At 30.5% G+C, this 25,615-nt stretch overlaps 1 protein-coding gene across 2 annotated transcripts in view; it reads left to right on the top strand.

Annotated features, from left to right (window-relative positions):
• LOC129917141 (metabotropic glutamate receptor 2) overlaps window positions 1–25,615 on the top strand; it is a 644,700-nt gene that overhangs the window by 498,718 nt on the left and 120,367 nt on the right. For both annotated transcript variants that reach the window (XM_055997521.1, XM_055997511.1), the window contains exons 4-5: window positions 8,353–8,523; window positions 15,918–16,062. In XM_055997521.1, coding sequence (XP_055853496.1) covers window positions 8,353–8,523; window positions 15,918–16,062 — 316 coding nt within the window. The remainder of the gene's footprint in view (window positions 1–8,352; window positions 8,524–15,917; window positions 16,063–25,615) is intronic.

The raw sequence follows: 25,615 nt of genomic DNA on the forward strand, positions 1-25,615 counted from the left end.
GTTCGTGCTATTTTGCAAGTCAAAAGTAAATTTGACAGCAGCATAAAAAAATGGGTACTTTCAAACACTTATCGGATAGGCTATCTGGGATACCCGTATCTGGAATATTTCTTTAAACGAAAAGCTATCAAGAGAGTTTGTCAAAGCAGCTACAAAAAAATATGTAAATATTGAAAAGAGGAAATGGTTTCTTTTGAGCAAATTCCTTTTTTTTTTATTGTTGCATAGTACTTGCACAATCGATTTAACTTTATTTCTTGCAAATTTATTTTATTTTCAAGCTGAATAATCACGCGAATAGAAGTCTAAATAAAAAAAACTAAATGTTTCTCAGCTGATCATTCAGATACCTGAGTTATACCAAAAATTCTCGGATACCTTCAGATAATTTTTTGACAGAAAATGGTTCGTTTCTTTGCTAATTTTTAACATTGTTTACAACAACAAAAAGCTTTTCGATAGCTTTATGTTAACTGTTTGAACGTGCCCAATCAAACTCGAGATAACAATCAGAAATGACATGAAAATGTAATGTGAAAAATTTGGACCTTATTTAACGGTATTTCCTTTAGAACCTTTTTCTCGTAAACGACACCACCGATTTCAATAAAAAAAAAATTGAACAAAAACGTTTTAGTGGCCTTAATATTAAAATAAAGCAAAATTTTCAATAAAATCATTTTTGGATTAAAAAAAAAAGATCGAAATTTTGTGTGAAAAATCTATTTTAAAAACGGCTAAATAAATTTTATTGCAACTTTATCTTTGTTTATCAATTAATTTCTTCTTTTTAATGGTATACCATTTTTTTTTTGGTAAATTTGTGAACATTTTTATATAAAAAAAACTTCTTTTTAAAAAAGTGTCTCCAGATTTCGAAACTTTTTCTAAAAATTCTTTTTGATGCATTTAAAAAAAAGTTTTTTAACTTTGAACCAAATTTTATTTTATTTTAAGTTTTTTTTTTTTAAACTTTTAAATAATAATATTTTATGAATTTTTAAAAAGCTTTAATATTTCAAGCAACTTTTGACATAAGGTCAAATACCTACGTGCGACCCAGTTTTGCATTTTTTTTCATTGCGAATTCCTTAAAATATATTTATTCATGGCTAATTTTGATTCAAAGTTGAAATTATCTCAACAGTTTTGAAACTTGATTATTTAAAAAAAAAAACTTATTGTACAAAATTTACTATTAATTTACAATAATGACTTACCAATAAATTGTTTACTTGACTCATCCATATTTTTCCTTTCATATTGATAAAGCTGTTTAAAATTTAAATCTGAGCCCGATAATCGATCTTTATAAATTTTTTGGGAATTGATATGTACATACAAATTCTGCCAATTCGACAAATATTATAACAACCATCCATTTTTAAGAACTACCTTGAACCGATTGCATCAAAATACGACTCAAGACTGCTATTCATAAGTTTCATGGCTTCATAATTGCGGTTTTAAAACAAAAAAGTATATACTATCAATTTTACAAGTTGGTATTTTGTAACTTTGAAAAAAAATCTAGTAATTCCTAAAGAAAAAAAGTACTTACCTTCTAGTTTTTATGCACACGGAATAAAGTATTTACTGAAAAAGTTCATCCAAAAAACAAGTTACTATGACTGATAGTAAACACTTAAATTTCAGCATTTACTTGATTTTTATGCATATCAAAAAAATAGTATATACTTGAAAATTCTCTAATAAAAGGATTTACTATTTTTTATGCATATCACCCATTGCAATGCATTGTATTGGAAAAGAGTATACCACAGTAGCAGACGTATGAGTACCACATTACCCTCCACTTTCTTTTCAGAAACGAAAAATCACTGCAAAACATACAAAACTCGAAGCTAATATACCATTGCACATTTTCACAGTTTTATTCAAAACTTTCCAAAATATATTCCAAAAAGAAACATTTATACCATAATATGTATCCGACTTTACTCTACAATCAAGAATAGGTAAATAATGTTTTTTTTTTTTAATGCAACTTAAACTTAAGAACTGCAAAAAGTGAAATGTATGTAGTGAATATGTATGTAGTTTAAGATCGTCCTACAACCAACGCCAATATTAGAAAAAACTGGAAAAATAAATGCAATGAAAAAATTGTAGGTAAGTAAAAGATAAATGAATATTTGATAGTTTTTATTACATAGTTTATTTGACAATTTCGACTATAATTACACTGGCCTGCAAAATTTAACTTTTTTTTTCTCCTTCAAATAATTTTTTGATATTATGAAAGATAGGACTTTCCTGAATCTAAATCTGGTTTCAGAAAAATTCTATCAGGTACCATTTTTGTAAAAATGATTTTTGAAAAATGTGGGTAGTTTCTAAAAAATCAACCTTTTAGATTTATTTGAACTCATGCAAAATTAAAACTATTTGTAGCAATGAGCTCAAATTTGGCGGACTTATTCCTCGTTATATGGCCTATCATTAATTTTTACATTAATATTTACTAATATTTTAAAATACATACTGATTTTTAAAAAAAGCAGAAATATCGAAATCCTTTACTTTTCTGTAAATCCAACATGAACAAAAACACCTTAATTAAGGAAAATGTAAAATATCAACGCCCATTATATTTAAAAAGTCAAATATGTAAAGACAACCATAATAAAATACATTAAACAAAATTTTGACGTGTTTTGTAATTTTATATACTATTTATCTATTTAGAAATATCTTATTTGTGATAAACCATTCGATAAACTGCCTTGTAAAGCTTGAGATTTGTTTCTCCTATAAAAAAAGTATACTTTTCTTATATTTTTTGATGTGCTGAGTTAGAATCCGAAGTCAAAAAAATTCTATCACGTGAGGATTTTAAGATATTCGCATTAAAGTATCACAAAATCAAGTTTTTTCTTAGAAAATCTCAATAAAAACTACCATATCTCACAAACCAGAGCTGACCGGAATTTTTTGAGTTCGGCTTCAAAATCAGCACACTAAAGTCCATTAGAAAAGTATATTTTTGTTCTAGGAAGAAAGATATATTAATTTTTAGAGATCAGTTTTTTTATGGTAAGATATGCCAAACCTACTAAACTTACTTAAATTAAGATATCTCGGAGAAGAAAAGAGACATTGAGAAGATTGAAACTGAATTTGAAAGGAAATAATAAGTTCTTTCATAAACCGTAACAATTTTAATTGAAAAAAATTACATTATGCCAAAATATTTCCTCGAAAACAGCAAAAAAATGGGTTTTTGAGATTTTCTGACAGGAATATCTAAAAAACGTGACGTGCTAGATCAATTCTGTCTTCGGATTCGGAATCAGCATACAAAAATCCTTTAGAAAAGTATAGTTTTATTTAAAGGAGGATTTCCTTGCAGACCAGTGTTATTATTTCTTCATTTGTTTCAACAAAATAATATGCACCAAATCGATTGGAAGTTATATAACGAATAATTTATTACTCTTACATATGTATATTGGGCCGTATTCATAGTTGTCTAGTAAGCTCCTTCTAAGCTATTACTTTGAAAGTCCAGAGTTTAACCTATTCATAAAAAAATTTAGACCTATGTTTAGGACTAAACCTATGGTCTAACTTTAAACATAAGAAATGCTGTGTTTAAGCAGTTACTAATACGAGCAAACGCAAAATCAATTTTTTTTTCTGTAATGAAAAGCTAACAAATATTATTATTTTAAATCAATTCAATTCTCTTCAATAAAATCTCGATGGATATTTCAAAAAAATAAGATTTTGATATATCAGAGCTCAGAGGATTTTCGAAACATTAATTGGAAATGTGGCAAAATCACAACACCAGTGTTCACCATCTGAAGATATTAACCTAATAAATAATATGTGTAAATTACCTACGTAGGTTCTTCTTACTCTGCAATCGACTTTAACAACTTTAAGAAAAATAAAATGCACGACTGGGTCGCACGTACTTGCTCTTGTAGTTCAAAGTATCCTTATCTTAAATATCAATTGGAAATTTAAGATTATGTGTCGAGAAAAAAAAAATCAAAAAAAAAATCTAAAGTTAAAAAAATTAATTTTTTAAAATTTTTACAAAAACTTTTTTAATATTTTTTTTACATTTTACACTTCAAAATGATGCCTGTAAATTTGGAATAAAATTGACCTTTGGTTTGATGAAATATATGAACTTAAAAAAATGTAAATTTTTGAAAAACGACAACGCCATATTTCCGTTCCCCGAATTTTTTGAGCAAAACTAAAAACGCAGTTTTGTTGGAATCAATAAGACTATTACATCACCATTTTTAATCAAAATCGTTAGAGCCGTTTTCGAGAAAATTGGAATATCTCAAAAACATTATATGGGAGATATGTGTTAAAAAGGCGATATCAAAAAAATAAAAAAAAAGGGTCTAGAGAATCACGTAAAAATCATCTGTACCAAGTTTCAAGCAAATCCATCCATCCGTTTAGGCCCTAGCTCGATGTACAGATGGACGCACAGACGCACGGACCGACGGACGGCATGACGAAAACCACTTTTTTGATCTTCTCCATCATCGTAATGTTGGTTTTGATCAAAACCTCGAATTTTTTTTTCTACACGAAACCTACAAAAATTAAAATTACTTTCCTTTGTTTTTAATTCAGATTGCAATTAAATTTGTTAATTGTTAGAAAACAACCGAGTGTCCTGCTGTTTTTATTTTTCAAGTATTCATTAGTTTATTTTAGGATATGGTTGCACACATAAAGTTGAAAAAAGGACAAAGGGTACTCTGTGAGAGACGTGCTTATATAAAAGTTAATTTTTTGTAACATGGACTTCGTTTCAAATTATCAGAAATAATTTAACCTACATAACACGTACGTGTGTATCATCTATTCTCTATTGTGTATAAAGTGACGTACATATATTAAAGTCTGGCGCCCTGGGTTAATATGACGTGTCGCCCAAAAAGATAACAAAAAAGAAACATATTTTATCAGTACCTAAATTAAATCGAATTTTTTGCGGGAAAACATTTTTTTTCATGGAATGTGTTAGGTTGTATGTCCTTAATTCTTATCATTAAAATAAATTTGTTGGGATGATAGGAGTCGGGAGCAGACGCCCGCCATCTCTTTTTTATTTAATAGACGAAGTTTTTAAGTGTAGTATTAGAATTTAAATTTCAATTGAAATGGGTCAGGGGATGTCAAAGTATCATTTTCTTAAATCCCCCATAAGCGACGTTATTATTACAGAAAAGTTCTCAGTTTGAGTGCTCCATAGCTTTTAAGGTTCAAATAGGTTCTAACAAATATAGCAAATACATACAAACAAGTTGTAAAAGAAATTTGTTCTGGGCGGGATTTTATACAATTTAAAAAATCTGAGTTTTTGCGAACATATGCATTTTTCGGAGCCTCCCCGATTTCGTTTTTTCCATTGACGACTCAAAATAGGGGATCAGATCTGGTTCTAGAGACCACTTAGCATAAGTTATGAGCAGTAGGTAGTGAAATGAAAAAGATTAAGTCAATTCAGATGGGTTCTAATTACGTGAAATACGAGCAATCTTCAGAGGCTTCCCGATTTTTATTTTTCCATTGTCGAATAAAAAAAAAGTAGCAGAATAAATTCAGAAGGCCACAAGGCATAAACCATGAGTTAGTTGCACGCAGTGATCTGAAAGAAAAGTCCAAAAACGCTCCACTCTATTGAGGAATATTATTTAAAATGAATTAATAAGTTCTCAGGAGATATAAAATTTACTATAGAATGTTATATAAAAAAGTGGACATTAGGGTGATGGAAGAAGAAAAAAGTTTGATTTTTCTGTTTTTTTTATGAAAAGTGATTACATGATTACATTAAAAAAATTCCAACTCTTTTTATTAACGAAAATAAAATAACTAAATTATTACTTTAATCAAACGTTAACAAACCTCGAATGCATTTCGAAACCCTTTTGTTTCATCATCAGCATTGCACTACTGAAGCTGTGTCTGCGGCTGTTGATTGAAGCGCGAGATAAGCATCGATGGGTAAAAATCAAACACAAAACAAATGGCAACGGTTAAATACAATACATTTTTTTTTTTCAATAAATTTTTATTCTTTTTACGTAACGTACAGAAGACTTTAATTTAGTTTTATTCTTAAAAAAATATCAAGCTTTTTAATGGTATAATATTTGTGAGCTTTACATTATGCAAAATTGATATAACGAGAAAAGAAAAAAAAAGGTAAATAATGATTGGATTCTTTATCTAGGTATAGCTTAATAGCAGAAGGTCCCACCTAGGACGACCTACCTCCATCGTTATAGGTACCAGTTGAGAGTTATATTTTCTTAAAGGCAGTTTTTAAAGAAACCTTTGCACATGGGTTGCCTGGCGACATCCTGTCAAGGCATAGGGTTGCCACGCTTCAAAGTTCATTTTTTGAGTTTTTCAACAACGCCACCCTGCTTAGAAAAAAAATATTGTGTCAGAGAAAATTAAATATAAAATTTTGAATATAAAGGATTTTAAGAAATTTGACATTTTAGTAGGGTAAACTAAAGCGAACTTAGAAATAGGTCAAAAAGCTGTTTCCTTAACAAAAAGTAAAAAAGGTTGATATTGGAATCGAAAGATACTGTTAATATACAGGGTGTCCGGTAAAAAATGGATAAGCCTGAAATGGCTGATAGCTAAACTAATGACTGTACTAAAACCAAATAAAAATATTAGCTTTTTTTCGTTCATTTTATTTTAAATTTCATCATCTTACGTTTTCGTTCACCACAACCACGAATGAACGAATTTTTTAAATTTCTTTTTTTTATAATTTTCTACAATAATTGACTAAAACCATAATTAAATTTGTACAGCTGTTGTACTTTTTCTTTGAAAAAATATTGAAATTCGTTTTTCGATGCAAAAAGTAAAAAAAAAATATTTTATGAAAAATTTAAAACACCGGTGGTATAAAAAAAATCTATAGGATCGTAGGTGGCCAACTTTTTTAAAAATTTGCGCGTCAAAAGGGGGTTGCAAAATGGTGTTTAAAATTTGCATAAAATATTTTTTTTTTACTTTTTGCATCGAAAAACGAATTTCAATATTTTTTCAAAGAAAAAGTGCAACAGTTATAAAAATTTTTTTAAAAATGGTTTTAGTCAATTATTGTAAAAAATTATAAAAAAAAGAAATTAAAAATATTCATTCATTTGTGGTTGTGGTGCACGAAAGATGATGAAATTTAAAATACACTGAACGAAAAAAAGCGAATATTTTCTAAACTGGTAGCGATAGAAATTTTTTTCTATTTGGTTTTAGTACAGTCATAAGTTTAGCTATCAGCCATTTCAGGCCTATCCATTTTTTACCGGACACCCTGTATAAATAATATAACCTTTAATTTGATATATCAGACATAACGGTACTTGAACTACAAGCTAAACAATCTTAAATTGAAAAACTTCAAAATTACAATAAAACACCTGAAGAAATCTGTCGCCGATGACCAACCACCAGTGTAGGAAGTACCGTGATCTCAGTTCGTAACTTCTACATGGTTGGTTTTATAAAATTAAACTTTTTTTGTAGACGTCGCGTGTCGTACAGATAAGATATGGTAAGAGATTTAGACCAAAATTTATTTTTGTTGGTAATATTATGATAGAAAATCGAGGCCAATACAATGGGTAGTAAATGGGTTAATCTCAAAAATATTTCGTTTTACTTTGTGACATAAAAAAAACAAAAGAAAATAAGGTCAAAACGTCATTTCCGGGAAAGCTTTTAGACTCTGAAGAAATAATGTGGTCTTACACACAATTCTACATTTTTTGGGTATTTTTAATTTGTACCCTATCTTAATATGGCTGTAAGTAATATACACTTAAAAAAAAACTACCGAAAAACAAAAGAAAAAATCACTTATGACCTAAGTATGTATTTCGGACGTGCATAAAAGCATTTTTTTTGTAGAAATTGGGCTCTGAGCCTAGAAATAAAGTTATATTTGATTTATTTAAGACCTACTATCTTAATATTATAATGATACATCATGCACATTGATCGCACTCCTTGACCTCTGAAGTCGGTTTGAAGAGGTCAACATCATTTCGCGGAACGTTTTTCTAGTACCTACTAATTTTGGGGTTTTGCGATAAATTGAAAAATATACATGTTTGTGCATTGCCCGTTCATGAACCGACAACTTATAACTAAAGCGAACATTTGATCATGAAATTTTTATCATTAAACAAAGTTGATTTTTTAAGAGTTCGGTCCTCGGAGTTTCCCACCTCCATGATTTTGACCCATAGCACAAATTGTGTTATTAAAAAAAAAGTTCATATGAAAAATTTTATTTATAATTTATTTATTTCTTTTCAGGTTTCATTTTTCTCTACAAGCCCCGAGTTGAGCAACAAACAACGTTTTGAATATTTTTCGAGGACTATACCCTCTGATCATTATCAAGTCAAAGCAATGGTTGAAATAGTTAAGCGCATGGGTTGGAGTTATGTATCTATTATTTATGAAGAAAGCAATTATGGAATAAAAGTAAGTACACGAAAATTTTGTTTGTTTGAAAATTAGGCCAGTAGGTACACTAAGACAAAAAATTGGATTTTGGTCACAAAAAATTGCACCGAACTGATTTTTTGCTACATAAGTTAAATATTTTGGGATGACGGACAGGTCATTCCCTTCAATAGTCCGACCTCGGTCCAAATCCGCTCCGCCTCAGGCGGAGCTGAGTCCGACTTCGACTCAGAAACGGGTCCGAAGGCGGCTCAAATTAGTATGGAAATTATAATCACCGCGGAGCCGATTGTATATGTACTGGTTTTTTCACCACGTGTTTGAGTGCAACCCCGTTTTTCTCGGTCGGAGTATCTTTTCTGAACTCTGTTTTCTTACTTGAAGGGTTTAAGCGTCAAGGGCCCAACCCATAGAATTCGTTGCGTCCGTTCCGTCGAAGTTTTCAACTGACAGCTCGATAAAATACACATGTTCTTATGGGAAGCGACCCATAAGCGACGGATTCGACGGAAGAAGTAGCCCAACTTTCTACTTTTTCATCCGTCGTATCCTTCTACATTGGTTGTCAACAATAGATCCGTTCGATTTTCTGTCTTAGAGTGCACACCGGGGAATTTCAGAACTAAGAACTGTGTTCTTTTGATCTCCGATTTTATGAGTTGTGAACTTTCAGTATTTATTAGTGATTTAATTGTAATAAAAGTAACATTAAACTCTCTATTTTATTTCTGAATTTAATAAGATATGTAAATTCGCCATGAATACCCTTTAAAAATGTTAAAACAAAAATATTTAAACCTTTTGTTTTAAGGAATATATTATATGAAGAGCTTGTGCACATTTAAACGTAAGGCCTAGTACTCAGCTGAAGTGAAACGAAAAATTTTGAAGTCTCTAGAGTCAACAGCAAACATTTTAACGAAAAAATAACATCGGAAATCGGATATTATAGCAAAGTAAAAATAATAAAAGTACAAATCAAAAATTTCAAGAAAAAACATCAGAAAATAACTTTTAGAGCAAAAACAAAACAAATTTAATTTCGTTCAAGATTTCAAGATTTCGTTAACGAAATTTTATGTGCAAAATTTCGCTTCGCTTCAGCTGCGACAAGGCTTAAAGCCTTAACTACATTGGCTCAAAAAGTGAAACCATCAGGTCAGCTCACTTTCAGCTCAGCTTACTTTCAGCTCAGCTCACTTTCAGCTCAGCTCAACTCACTTTAAGCTCACTTTCAGCTCAGCTCAAATGAGCTGGTAGGTAGTTCAAAAGTGAGCTAGCTCAAAATTTGAGCTGAGCTGTGAGCTGTGCTGAAATGTGAGCTTTTTGCAACCCTGGCAAAAAACATATTTTTTGGTGCAAAGAACAATTTGACTACTTTTTCTTACAAAAATTGCGGTAGCGAGAAAGAAAATATAAATATACATATAATATTTTACGATGAAAAAAAGAACGATGCATAATGAAACGCACTATAAATGAACTCACGTATTCTTTATTGTTTATGTTTACGTTGTCATTAAACAATTGTGGTTTGCACATTTGCCGAAACGAAATATATTTTTCAACAATTTTTTAAGGTGAGTAGAATTTGATAAACTTCTTATAAATAAAAACAAATATTTTTGTATAGATGTTTGAAGAAGCATTGATCGAAGCCATCAAAGACCATCCATGTTTGTATAATAAAAAAATGGAGGTCTTTGAGAGATCGGTTCCTCAAAGAATTGTATCGAAAGCCGAAGTCAGGAAGCGAGGCAGTGGAGCCATCGAATTGGAAATTTTTTGATTCGATGACGTTCATCAAAGAACATGTTGCGCCAAGGAAGTGAGCTTTCTTTTTTTTATTTTTCACAATGTACAGGTATCATACATTTTCTAGGACCTCAACCAACACAAAATGGGAGTGTCTAAGTGAAAGTCAAGGTGAGGCTTCGGATGATATACCCGATGCTCCTGCTAACGTGGCTTCATCTAAAAACCAATTTCCAAGTGTTTTAGAGGGCTGCAGCCAGCTGAATGAGAGCCTGTCATCAACGGGCATGCCATCAGTATCCTCGAGACGGCCAAAAAAGAAATAGGATGACGAGTAGGTACTCGGAGGCAAGTGAAAGATTCGATGTAGGTACAAATATATATATGTAAAATTTCTACATTTTGTTATTGTATTGCTCTCGTCTCACTTCACTATATTTAATAGGCTTTGATGGGAGCTGTTCAAAATATCATTTCTGTGAGAACGGAGAGGGCAGAGAGAGAGGAAAATGTGAGCCGTAATGCTGATTTTTTGAAAGTTCTCCATGGGTATTTGGTGCAATTGCCAGAGCGGCGCCAAGACGATCTTAAAATTGAGCTGCTCAACATTGTCTTCAATGAGATTCATGGAGATTACGGCTTATAAACATAAATTTAAATTTGGAAAATGTGTTCAAAAACTTTGTCTGTTATTGTCTTGTTATTGACATCCGGGTCTGAACACACCGAGGACAACTTAGTCAGCAGACTTTTTAAATTAAGTTTATCCATGTATAATATTTATTTATATTTTATAACTTAGTCATTGTATAAGGTTAGGCCCCCTCTGTGCCAACAAAATTTGTATTATCAATGTATCTCAGACATAAGTTAATTTTAAGTCAATTGTAAATAACAAGTTCAATAAAAACAAAATTGAATTGAAATATTGTCTTAGGCCGTGTGTGAATTGCGTTAAATAGTTAACACCGTGTAAAACTTTTGACACTATTGAGGTGAATAAAAATTTTCAGCTGTTTAAAATTTATTGGGCTCTGGGACCTGGTTAAATTTGAGTTAATTTTTTTTGTAGATGGTTTTATTGTTTTTTTTTTTTTTATTAAAAAGGAGTATCATGGCAGAAAAAAGGCAAAAAAAATTTTAAACAATACATTTTTTTTTGAAATTTTTTGTTCACCTCAATAGTGTCAAAAATTTTACACGGTGTTAACTATTTAACGCAATTCACACACGGCCTTAGTAGAAAAAATGTATCAAATATTACTGTAAATGTACCTAATTAACAATAACTAAAAAAAACAAAGGCTGTTAAATTTAGAAAAGTATTTTAACATTGTTAAACCCAAATGCTGATAATTAACCTAATAAAAATAATTTTAACTTTTGTTAAACTTTTATTTTTTACTTTTTTGCAAAAAAGTTGTTATAAAAATCAGACATGACATGACGATGATAGAAAATGCAAACGAAGTGAAATTTTGTTTTGATTTGTATTTCTTGAACTTGAACCACTCTAGATTTGATACACATATACATATATACACATATATAAATTTAAAATAACATCATTTGAAAGATATTCTTTCAGTTGGTCTCTCAATTTGAATTCATCCTTTGATGCGTTATTTGAGAAAATTTTTCTTGGCCTTTCCAACGGATCAACATCACTTCGCCACAGACCATTGACAACTTCTTCCCCTTCATACATGTCAACATATTCAGGCGGTATATAGTGGCATCGTGCATTTAAATAAAATTATGTAGTAGAACTGCTGCTTTAACAATTTTTTCCGCGGGTTCCGGACTCATTTGAAGCGGGTTTAGAAGTATCATCCACCGTGACACCAAAATCCCAAAGGCATTTTCAATTACACGCCTGGCTGTTGATATGCGTTTATGAAAATTTTCCCGGTCAAATGGTAAATGGTCACCTAAATTATACGACAAATAGTTAATAACATAATGTAGAAGAATTCGTAACTTATACCTGGGTACGGGCGCATTAAAAATATTTTTAATGGAAATGCTGCATCTCCAACAAAATAATGTGGAAACTTCACATCTGTGAATGTGGTAGAGTACTGTCTTCCGGCACCCCCAAATTCCTATTAAAAAGTTTCTTTCCAAAATCGGAGTGCCATAGAACACCACCATCACTTTGGGAACCATATGCACCAAGGTCAATTCCAGTAAATGTGTAGTTAGCATCACAAATGCCTAATAATACAATGGAATGTGTCCCCTTGTAATTATAAAACATCGATTCGGAGTTTGGACAGGTTATATTAATATGTTTTCCATCAATGGCTCCCGAACAATTGGGCAAATTCCACATCGTATAAAAATCTTTCGATATTCTACTCCATTCCGTTTGTGTTGGAACTGATAAGTATATATATTAGACGGCCAAAAAAAAAAAATATTTTTTTTTTTGAAAGTTACTTCGAAAATCTTGTTCAGGATGATGAAAAAAAAAATTTGTTGAAAATTTGAGCCGTTAAAAAAAATTTTAAGAGGTCTATCATCGGTGTTTTTTATTTTTATACATGATATGATGTTTTACAACAGAACTGCTAGACGAGACGATCAAAGTAAAAAAAATTTCTGTTCATTTTTTCTTATATAAAATTAAATTTCCTACAAAAAAGATCTGATTGAAAATTTTCGTCAGACGAGCCGTATTCGAGTAATTAAGCTTTTTAAATCGAAGTGTTTTTTCAATTTGACTGTTTCACTTTGGAATTTTGTGATGAGCAAATAAGTGAATAGAAAAATAAACCACGACAGATTCTTATAGCAAATTTAATTCTCTACAAAAAAGGTCTCCTAGTAATTTTCCCTAAATTGAGTTCTAAAGAAGTTATTCACGATTTAAATCGAGAAAAAAATTAAAAAATCAATTTTCAATTTCAAAATTTTCTAATTCACTGAAAATTCAATATTTTCAAATTAGCAAGATGTTTTCTTGTAGGGACTTAAACGTTCTAGAAAAAGTTCCTTGGCTGCAAATTAATTACTTTAACCGTTTAGAAGATAATAGTATTCAAATCGCAATGCATACTTGTCATAAGAAAACTATTGAAATCAGTGGGCATTGGTTTTGATACGAATATCTTCTTAACGGTTAAAGCAATTAATTTGCTGCCAGGGAACTTTTTATAGAACGTTTAAGTCCCTACAAGAAAACATCTTGCTAATTTGAAAATATTGGATTTTCAGTGAATTAGAAAATTTTGAAATTGAAAATTGATTTTTTAATTTTTTTCTCGATTTAAATCGTGAATAACTTCTTTAGAACTCAATTTAGGGAAAATTACTAGGAGACCTTTTTTGTAGAGAATTAAATTTCCTATAAGAATCTGTCGTGGTTTTATTTTTCTATTCACTTATTTGCTCATCACAAAATTCCAAAGTGAAACAGTCAAATTTTAAAAACACTTCGATTTAAAAAGCTTAATTACTCGAATACGGCTCGTCTGACGAAAATTTTCAATCAGATCTTTTTTGTAGGAAATTTAATTTTATATAAGAAAAAATGAACAGAAATTTTTTTTACTTTGATCGTCTAGCAGGGTTGAAAAATCGTCTTTGAGCATTGTATCGAAAGTGAAATAAAAAGTGTATCGAATTGTACTTTTTGAATCTTTCAAATTTTCAATCAGATCTTTTTTGTAGGAAATTTAATTTTATATAAGAAAAAATGAACAGAAATTTTTTTTACTTTGATCGTCTAGCAGTTCTGTTGTAAAACATCATATCATGTATAAAAATAAAAAACACCGATGATAGACCTCTTAAAATTTTTTTTAACGGCTCAAATTTTCTCCAAATTTTTTTTTCATCATCCTGAACAAGATTTTCGAAGTAACTTTCAAAAAAAAAAATATTTTTTTTTTGGCCCAGTCTAATATATATGACCGAATGAATTCCAGAGAACTTCGCATGTTTCATTCACTATTCTCTTGACACTTGTCAGTCCCATTTTAAACGACATTGAGTATAGTTGTTTTCTACCTCCATGAGCCAAATATCTATAAAAAAAAATTCTAAGCATATAGGTCTTCGATTTACCAAGACAAATAAAATTTAAAACTTACACTAGGGTCATAAATAGCCTGCACTTTGCTGGTATTACTGGTCTGTTGGAATGCTTCGTCAAATCTTCTTTGACCAGATTAAAAAGCAAATCCAACACATCCATATTTATTCGAACCGCCTGCTAAAATTGTTCCGGATCTTCATTATACATCGTGATACAGCGGTCGTACCCAGAAGCGATGGTGTCGACGCTGCATCACATTTAAACGCTCCCGAGCTTCAGAAAGAAGTAATATCTCTAAAACCTCATCCAAATCCATTTTTTTAATTATTTAACAATTTTTTTTACTTTCAAGATAAAAAGATACTTTGCCAAATTGTGAAATTGTAAAATTGAACACACCTACGAATTTGAAGTGAGCTGTCAAAAAGCAATCCGTCGTACGACGTATTCTATGGGTCACCCCTTTCTGTCCCATTCGTCCACTTCAACGGATCGATTGACGGAACGGACGCAACGGATTCTATGGGTTGGGGCCTTCATCCTATGAAAGAGAAAGCCCTAGTAACTCACAACTCTCAACCTTTACCATTTTTGTGTGCGTGTAATTATTAATTTGGCAGAATGGGAGGGACATACAATTCAACGGCGAGTCCGAACAGCTAGGCAGAGGTGTACTTTTTCATGAATATAGGGGTTTTCCTTTTTTGGTTCTGAACAGAGTCTGGACTGTCAAAAAAAAATCGTGTTTCTTCTTTGTTCAGAGCTTTCAGAGCCTCAAAATTTGTGTATCTTTTTTGTTCAGAAATCATTCAGAGCTTGTTCAGAGCACGAACCACGAGCTCAGAAAAAATAGACCGAACGATTTACGTCAATGAAAAAAAAAAAAACAAAAAATATATCCACAATCAGAATTAAGATGGCTGTTGAAGATGTCGGCTACGGTGCAATTGGTAAGTTTTAATAATAAATTACTTTAGGCTATTTTATTTTTAATTATTAAAACATAATTTTTGTTCCTTTGTTTGGTTTCACAACTATGAATTGACAATAATATTGAGTTTCAATATTAATTCAGAGCTCTCAGAACACGTTCAGTTCAGAAAATGTTTAGAACATATTCAGAATGTGAAAACTCTGTTTAGAGCTTTCTTCTGAACAAAAAAAGAAAAGCCCGTAATGATACTTCTAAAGGCTTTTTCAATTCCTCTAAAAAAAAAGCTCTCGCCCATGTTACAACTCTTTTTAAAACTACAAGACTGTACACAAAAAAGGGCATGCTAAAAACATATGGAATCTGTATAAAATTTAAAAATTTGGGCATTCGAAAGATTTTTAATTTTTCTTTGAGCAAGAAGTTTTTTAAATGTTTTTATTCATCGCACTTGAAAATGAATTAATTCAGAAAAGTTATTCTAGAGTTTCTTGCTTATTTATTCAGCTTTAATACTTAAGATATAGCCCGAATATCCAGTATGCTTGGAAAAACAGCGACAAAAAAAAACTTTGAAAAAACATGTCTCGAAAACGTATCCTACGGACATAAGAAAAATATAGTAGGATTGAGTGTCCATTTTTGCTGCAAACCAGTGTAACAGAAAATTTATATTTTTTTCAGGCATTTGAAGAACTTGAAGATTTACTCGCCCTACACAACATCTGCATTGCAATTAAAGAAAAACTAGTTAAGGATTCAGGAGTGGCCGAAGAAATTGCATACGACAATATTGTTCTCAAATTGCTCACGAAACCCAGGGCCAGAGGTAAGACAGTATTTGATCCCTTATTCCCATTAATTTAAAACATACATACCTACTTTAATAAAACTGAAGCCCCCTCTCAATGTTTTGTGAACAAGAAATAAGTGAATAACGTTTGATTTTTAACACTTTATTTATAGCGTAGTTTCTTTTGTCTCAACAAGAACTAGAAACAATATACATATTTATCTAATATGTGCACCGTGCAGGTACTGGAAATAAGAAGTGCTTGTTTGGTCACTTGTTTTATGGAAATTTTTACGTTATCACGTAAAATCATCGCCCGTAAACCAGCTTTACAGACAACCACTTTTTTTGTTGTTCTGTATTAAAGATTATTATTTTAAAAATTAAATACTTGAGTTATCTGACATGAATTTTCTGAGTGTTTCCACAAGCATTTACTTTAAAACTTCCTCATTTGGTATTCATAAGATACAATTAAAGAAACCCTTACGTTTTCTTGAAGTAACGAGTAGCTGAAGTGGGTCAAACGCAAGAGCAAATGTTCACATGAGTAAAACTTTAACTTGAGTCTTGACCTTGAGTGACGACTCTGAGTTTCGCTCTTAATCGTGAAAATTATAGTTTATTTAATTTTTTCTCTAAAATTATGACTTCCAATATTAATTAAAAAAAAAATTTCGGATGCAGTTCATAAAATTAATCGGCATTTCACTGAATCTAGCCAAAAATGATGGTAGATATTATATAGGTACTTGAAATTTAAAAAAAATACTTTTTCGAAAACGGCTCCAACGATTTTCTTTAAAAAAATCAAAGATAAACAAGGTTTATCTCTTAGTAATTTTTTTCGAAAACCATTATTAACGTCAAATGCCTTCCATAAAACTGATTCTGTTTTTGAAAATCTGAAATTCTCTCAAATGACTAATTCAATTTCAACATTTTTTGTGCAAAAGCATTTATATAATATAATAAAAAAAAAATTATTTTTGGACTTAAAAAAAAGGAGACTGGGCACTTTTGTATGGGACGTGGCTCAAGTGAAAGGTCTCGATGAGTGTATTATTTTTTTATATGGACAAAAGTCTGTATCTCGTGCAGGGAAAGTGCAGTGATAAATTTCAGAATTCAGAAAAGTATACATTTAAAATGAAATGATGTGAAAAATAAAATTTTCGGAAACAGGATTTTGAATTCATTTGAAGTTTTGGTGTTGGATCTTGGATGTTAATTAATGATTGCTACAACATCATAGGTACATACATCTTTAAAAAAAAATTTGTCAAGAAATTATTTATAAAAGAATATTTATTTTTAAACGGCTAAAAAATTTTGATTTTTTTTCGCATGTAACTAAAAGAAATTTTAGTAACTTGAATTCTTACAGCTAGTCGTGCATTTTTTTTTTTTCTATTTACGAATGCATAGTTGATTATATGTACATAGTAGCTTTATCGCAAGTAAAAAGTTACTGTCCTACAAAGATTATTTTGTTTGAAAATGTTGATATAATTTCAAGTATTTACGTTGTTTTTTTTTATGAAAAACAGTTCACACTATGGTTCAAACCTTGCTCCGATCGGAGCAAATGTGCTCCACTTTTGAGGGAAAAAAATAATCTACTCCAACGCTCCGATTTTTCGCGATATATATACTCTACTTTTTGCACACAAAAATTGTCTACCTAAACTAACCTAATTAACCGAAATGGGAATTGAGATTGTATTTATTTTAGAATTGCAAACACATTTATGAATTACCACTAGCATTAATGAGGTTAATAAAAGAATTAAACTGGTCCAATGTGAATTTATTTCAAAATAATTCTTTTTTATTAAAAAAAATTCCTGAAAATTTAAGATTTTTGTTTTATTTTAAATCTACTCCGAAAATTTTGCATTTGCTCCACTTTTTTTTCAAATTTACTCCAAAATTTCATGACCAAGGTTCGAACCACCTGGTTCACACATCTTTTTCTAAAAGGGCGGCCAAATGTCCTTGTTATACCCAAAGTGCAAGGTTAATGTAAAATATCAATGGATTAGAACTATTTTGACAATTTTAATAAAGCTGTTCTTAACTAATAGATTTTATTTTATTTGATTTAATGTTAATGTTCTTTTTTTAGTTAACTAGAATTTATAAATCGATTAAAGAACAACTTTTCACTTTCCTGCAAGGAGTGTAAACTTTTACTTTGCTATAATAAAGTTTTCTTGAAGCTTCCTATACGTACCTACCTATATACAAAGAAGCACATTTTTTTCTTGGAATCTTGACAGAAAGTAATTTTTCCTTTGTTTTTGGTAATTAAATTATATTGTGTGGTGCTGCATGAACCCTGTTTTGTTTTAAGGAAACGTGCTTTATATACAAATTTTCTGTTACCAACGAGAAGTATTTCTCTCTCTCTTTTTAACATAAATCTTTGGCCAGTACAAAAAGATACTTTGTTTTAGAACCTAATTTATCTCTTTTAAGTCATCCGCATAGATTTTGAAATAAGAAGGTGTCTGATAAAGCAAAAACTACACTTTAAACTTCTGTATCTGCACGAAGTAGGTACAACGTATATGGTACATTGGGAATATGCTGCATCCAGCGCTTTTAGTACCTACTGTTATGTGGTTTTCAACCGAAACTGGGAAAATTTACAAACAATTAAATTACCATGGATAAAAATGACAGTTCTTTGTTCTCATTTGTGTAAAGTTATTCCTCATGCAGTGTTTTAAACATTTCAAGTTTTTGACTATTGTTTGTTAGAAAGTTCCCTAGTTTCAGAGAGAAAAGTAAAATTCCTCCAAACATGTGGTATACAGTATACTTGACTTACGAAGCTGTACCTAGCTTCGTTTGTTTTTGTATTGTGTGTACGAATGGGAAATTAGAAACCTTGTCTCCTGCGTTTTAATGGTTGTTGAAGTTTCATATCTCTTTAAAACATTTTATGTACATCAGCAAGGTAACTGTTTCAGCGAACCCCACTGGCGGATCACAAATTTGAAGCACACACGTAGGAAAGTTGTGATCCTCTCATTATGAGATCATAACAGTGCCTAGTAAAAGTAAGAAAAGTAAGGACCTAGTTAACTGCTAGACAAAAAAAAAAAAAACAAAAACATATGTGTAGGTACCTACATAATATGTTCATATTTTTAATAAGCTCGTGCGTATTGCATACTTTTTAAATATAAATCTACACCACAATTATAACAATTATAAAAATATTTCATTTACATTTAGAACATTTCCAGCCCTTTCCGCCAAATTATCGTAGGCGACATGGCGCTTTTTAGACTTATTGGAGACAATTTTGATGTAAATGTAGTCTTGAACAATTGTTGATTACATTAATTACACTAACACAAACAATTTATAGGGATATTATTCTTTTTTAGTGTTGGAAAAATAGAATTCAATGTTTTCCATGATTCAAAATTTCATTTGGCCCTTTGGCGGGAAGGGGTCGGTTAAGCCTTGAGAACAGACGTTCCTATCTATGTTTCGTGTTCATTGTAAAAATAATCAACGGTACAATAGTTATATTTGCAACTTTAATGGATTAGACGTCTTTTTTTTGGCGCGTGGTTTCATCAAAGTTTTATCCAATTTTTCGTGCCCAAATTGACCTCATTATTTTTATAAAACAGTTTTTATAATTTTTTCTTTAAATAAGTGACATTAACTTCACTATTGTGTATACTTTTAAAATATAATCATTTAAAATTATCCAAAAAAAAAAAAAATTTAATTCTTTGTTTGTACTTTCGAACTATAAAACATTAATCAAACACATACCTCCGATCCCAACAAAACGCTCTCATATGTCTGGCCCAAACAATCAACGAAACAATTCATCAAACTCTAAACAGCACAATTACTCACTTCGCAATCTTGACTCTTTAAAATCAAATCCAATACAAAAAATGAACAACGAAAACCCTTTACTAAATGATTTTTATCAAAAATTAAAAACACAAAGTGAGTTTATTATTTCTCTTTTATCAAAACAATTTAAACAAGAACACGACTCACTGGCGGAAAAACTGAAAACACTATTCGCCGCAGTGAACAAAAACATTTCCGACGTCATTCAAAGAGTTTCTCAAATTGAGTCATCAATCAGTAACTCTATTGCCGACATAGATGCACTTAAATCTCACGTTTATAATTTAAAAGCTTCTTCTATCAATGTCGACACCGAAATTGCAAACACAAAATCTGAACTTAATGTCAACAAACAAGAAATCGCTAATATGAAGAAAACTATTGCTGATCTTACAACAACGCTTAAAAACACTATTACTTCGCTAGACGACCAAGACAATAAGCGAATTGCTGGAGATGCTGTGCTGTTTGGCGTTCCGTACACTCCCGACGAGGATCTTTGTTCTCTGTTCAATTACTTATGTCACGATATTAGCATCCAACCACCTGCACTGCTTGACATCTTTCGCACACGCCCGAAGACTAACAACAACAACCACGATTCAGCAATCATTCTTAAATTCCGATCGGCTTAGGTATGATAAGAACTTTGTGCTTACGTCTATTGCCAAATATAAGAAAGAAAAAAACACACAACTTTCACTAACTAACGTTGGACTGAAATCTAATGCGCAAATTTACCTTCGCGAATGTTTAACATCTAAAAACAATTCGTTTATGCGTGCTGCCTTGCAATTAAAAAAACAACAAAAAATTGCATCAGTATTTACAATTCGGGGACTTGTATTTGTAAAACGTCATTTGTCAGATGAGAGAGGAGTACACATTGATAACTTCGAAACCCTTGATGGAGTTGCCGCCTGCAGCATAATAAATTGATTCTTCTCTTCGCTTTCCAGTGCTTCTTAAACTATTATATTTTCTATTTTTTATTTTATTATTTTCCATTTTCTTTTATATTTTTTTCTTTCTCTTTCTTTTTAATACGTTGTTATTATTATTTTTATTTTTAATTAATTAATTTTATTTTACAATTCATTTGTTATACAAGATGTCTCTGATTTTTTGTTTTGGCTCTCTATTGTTGTCTCTTTGACTTCAAGCATTCTTCCTTTTAGTATGTTTGAAAGTGAATTTGTGCTTGTGATCCTGGTGAAGCCTTTCTGCTCTTACGTGCCTTTCTTTATCTTCTTGCTTTTATATGATGGCTTTAATTGCTAACGAAAACGATGTTTCTGCGGTTAGTGGCGATGATGGTAATGATTAAAATTTTAAGTAAACAGAGGTCGGGTCTACAGATTTGTCATTTAAACGCTCAAAGCCTCTACTGTAAATTTGATGAGTTTAAGGATGTGTTTGAGGAATCAAGGGTTGATATAATTTGTGTTTCTGAAACTTGGTTTTCAAGCAAAATTAGTGATTCAATGTATCGTTTGGGCGGTTATAAACTCTTTCGAGCAGACAGATATGGTAGAAGAGGTGGTGGAGTGGCAGTATATGTTCGCAATGGTATTATTTGCAAAGTAAACTGTAAATCGGAAGTGAACAGTGAGATAAATTATTTATTTTTAAATATTTTAAATGACGAGGGTAGAAGTCTTCTATTGGGTGCGATTTATAGACCCAATAACAATATTGATATTAATCCATTGTTAGGCCTATTAGAAAACATCACTCTTGGACCTTCAAAAATTATAATTTGCGGGGATTTTAACACTAACCTTCTGGATCAGTCATTTCTCATTGAGGATATGAGAACATTTAATTTGTTTCCGGTATTCCGGTATTTTCTAGGTATTCGGCTACACTATTGGATGTTTTCTTTGTCAGTGATTTAAGTGACGTTCTGCTATATGATCAGTTATCAGCGGGAGCATTCTCCAAGCATGACCTTATTTTTCTATCTTTCAAGTTCAAAGTCAAAGGTGTATCAACCTCGTATACATACAGAGATTTTAAAAATGTCGATTATGTGGGTCTTGAACGTGCTACCCTCGGAGTTCAATGGGATCAAGTCTATTTATTAGCGCGGCCTGATGACCAAATTGAATTTATCAATAATAATATCGTCAACTTGTTTAATAGTTATATTCCTCTTCGAACCAGAACTATAAAACCGGGTGAACGTAGGTGGTTTTCGAATGAGATCAGGAGTCTTATCTCAGAACGAGACCAAGCTTATAACAAATGGAAACGTTTCCGCCTAGACATTGACCATCAAACTTATCGGAGGTTACGTAACCGAGTTGTCTGCAAAATAAGAAGTAGAAAAATCGAATTATATTGCAGCAAATTATCTCATACAATGAATAACCGTCAATTATGGAAAAATATAGAGAGATGGGCTTAGGAAAACAGAATCAACATATTGATGCATATATCGATGTAGATGCATTGAACCAAGAATTCGTAACATTACCTTTTCCCTCCCTGTCTGTCCCTCCTACTGTTAGTAATGAAATTGATCTTAATGTTTTCTCATCTGATGAGTTGTTTGATTTTAAACGTGTTGAGAGCACCGACGTCGTCGAATGTATATTATCTGTTAAGTCCAACGCTGTAGGTACGGATTCAATCCATCCAGTTTTTCTAAAGTCTATTTTACCTATTATCTTACCCTTTGTCACTCATTCTTTCAATATGATTTTGATGACAGGTTTATATCCATCCCAATGGAAATCAGCCAAGGGTTTTACCTATCCCGAAAAATGGTAATGGATATAGACCCATATCCATTCTTCCATTTTTGTCAAAAGTTTTTGAACGAGTTGTACAAAAGCAAATAAATTTACACCTTAGAGAACATAATATCCTTTCGCCAAAGCAATCAGGTTTTCGCCAAAAACATAGCTGCACTACTGCCGTTTTAAACATTGTCGAAAATATCAGACTAGCTTTGGATGTTGATCATGTGTCTTTTCTTGTATTGCTCGATTTTTCGAAAGCATTTGACACTGTTGACCACCTGAATCTTTGTCATAAGCTTTTTGCTGATTGTGGTTTTTCTTCATCAGCAGTGCGCTTGTTGTCATCTTACCTTCGGGATAGACAACAGGCTGTCTCATATGATGGTAGAATGTCAATATTCCTTCCTACTACAAGAGGAGTTCCCCAGGGTTCAATATTAGGACCACTTCTGTTTTCCCTATATATTAATGAACTCCCCAATAAAATATCTGGATCTTCTATCCAAATGTATGCTGACGATGTGCAGCTATATAAAAGCTGCCCACTTGGGCTAATAGAAGACTGTGCTTACACAATCAACAAGAACCTTCAAGAAATATTTCGATGGTCGACTTGCAATGGCTTGTTCTTAAATCCTACTAAATCTAAATGTATTATATTAAGCAAGAAAGCGTTGAACATCGATTACTTTCCCACTCTGTATATCAACAATTCTCCAATTGCTTATGTTTCTTCTGCCCGAAATCTTGGCATGTTATTTAATAGTACATTGTCTTGGGATATGCATATTAACGCTGCTGTTGGTAAAGTATATGGTGTACTCCGTATGCTTTGGTTAACTCAACATTATACTACTCTAAAAACTCGATTGCTCTTAGCCAAAACATTAGTAACAGCTATACTTACATATGGGTGTGAAGTTTTTTGCTATTGCGACTCAGCAAGTAGGAGAAGGCTTAATGTCGCTTTTAATAATACAGCACGCTATGTCTTTGGTTTAAGGAGATTTGACCATATATCAGAGTTTTCAATTCAAATATTTAAAATCTCTCTTGATAACCTTATGCGCTTTCGTACTATTTTATTGCTTTTCAATGTGATCCAAAACAAGCGACCCTGTACTTTATACAATAGGATACAGTTTGGTTCCTCTAACAGATCCCTACAACTCTGTCTGACTTCTGAGAGACAATTTTTTGTCAACGCCATCCGACTGTGGAACTCGTAACCAAGGCACCTAAGAGGTGTGAGAGGTGAAGCAGAGTTTCGTCGAGCACTACAAATCCACTTTCATGAATAAAAGCATTGCAAAAGTAGTTTTTGATTCAACTTTTCATTTACGGAGACAGATTGTATCTTTTAATTTTCTCTTTTTATAATAAAAATTCTTTTTTTTTCTATTGTTTAAATTTAAATAATAATTTTGGAATGTTAATTATAATTATTATTATTTTGTTTTAATTTTATTATTAATTTTATTTGTAATCTCACTATTTTTCACATTGTATTGTTATAACTTTTAGCTTAACACTATCTTAAAAGAAGTAAATTCTTACTGTGTAAGCCTTCAATGAACTAATAAATACAAATACAAATGCAAATGCAAATGCAAATGCAAATGCAAATGCAAATGCAAATGCAAATGCAAATGCAAATGCAAATGCAAATGCAAATGCAAATACAAATACAAATACAAATACAAATACAAATACAAATACAAATACAAATACAAATACAAATACAAATACAAATACAAATACAAATACAAATACAAATACAAATACAAATACAAATACAAATACAAATACAAATACAAATACAAATACAAATACAAATACAAATACAAATACAAATACAAATACAAATACAAATACAAATACAAATACAAATACAAATACAAATACAAATACAAATACAAATACAAATACAAATACAAATACAAATACAAATACAAATACAAATACAAATACAAATACAAATACAAATACAAATACAAATACAAATACAAATACAAATACAAATACAAATACAAATACAAATACAAATACAAATACAAATACAAATACAAATACAAATACAAATACAAATACAAATACAAATACAAATACAAATACAAATACAAATACAAATACAAATACAAATACAAATACAAATACAAATACAAATACAAATACAAATACAAATACAAATACAAATACAAATACAAATACAAATACAAATACAAATACAAATACAAATACAAATACAAATACAAATACAAATACAAATACAAATACAAATACAAATACAAATACAAATACAAATACAAATACAAATACAAATACAAATACAAATACAAATACAAATACAAATACAAATACAAATACAAATACAAATACAAATACAAATACAAATACAAATACAAATACAAATACAAATACAAATACAAATACAAATACAAATACAAATACAAATACAAATACAAATACAAATACAAATACAAATACAAATACAAATACAAATACAAATACAAATACAAATACAAATACAAATACAAATACAAATACAAATACAAATACAAATACAAATACAAATACAAATACAAATACAAATACAAATACAAATACAAATACAAATACAAATACAAATACAAATACAAATACAAATACAAATACAAATACAAATACAAATACAAATACAAATACAAATACAAATACAAATACAAATACAAATACAAATACAAATACAAATACAAATACAAATACAAATACAAATACAAATACAAATACAAATACAAATACAAATACAAATACAAATACAAATACAAATACAAATACAAATACAAATACAAATACAAATACAAATACAAATACAAATACAAATACAAATACAAATACAAATACAAATACAAATACAAATACAAATACAAATACAAATACAAATACAAATACAAATACAAATACAAATACAA

The sequence above is a fragment of the Episyrphus balteatus genome, chromosome 1 (assembly GCF_945859705.1).
Source record: "Episyrphus balteatus chromosome 1, idEpiBalt1.1, whole genome shotgun sequence".
Taxonomy (NCBI): Eukaryota; Metazoa; Arthropoda; class Insecta; order Diptera; family Syrphidae; genus Episyrphus; species Episyrphus balteatus.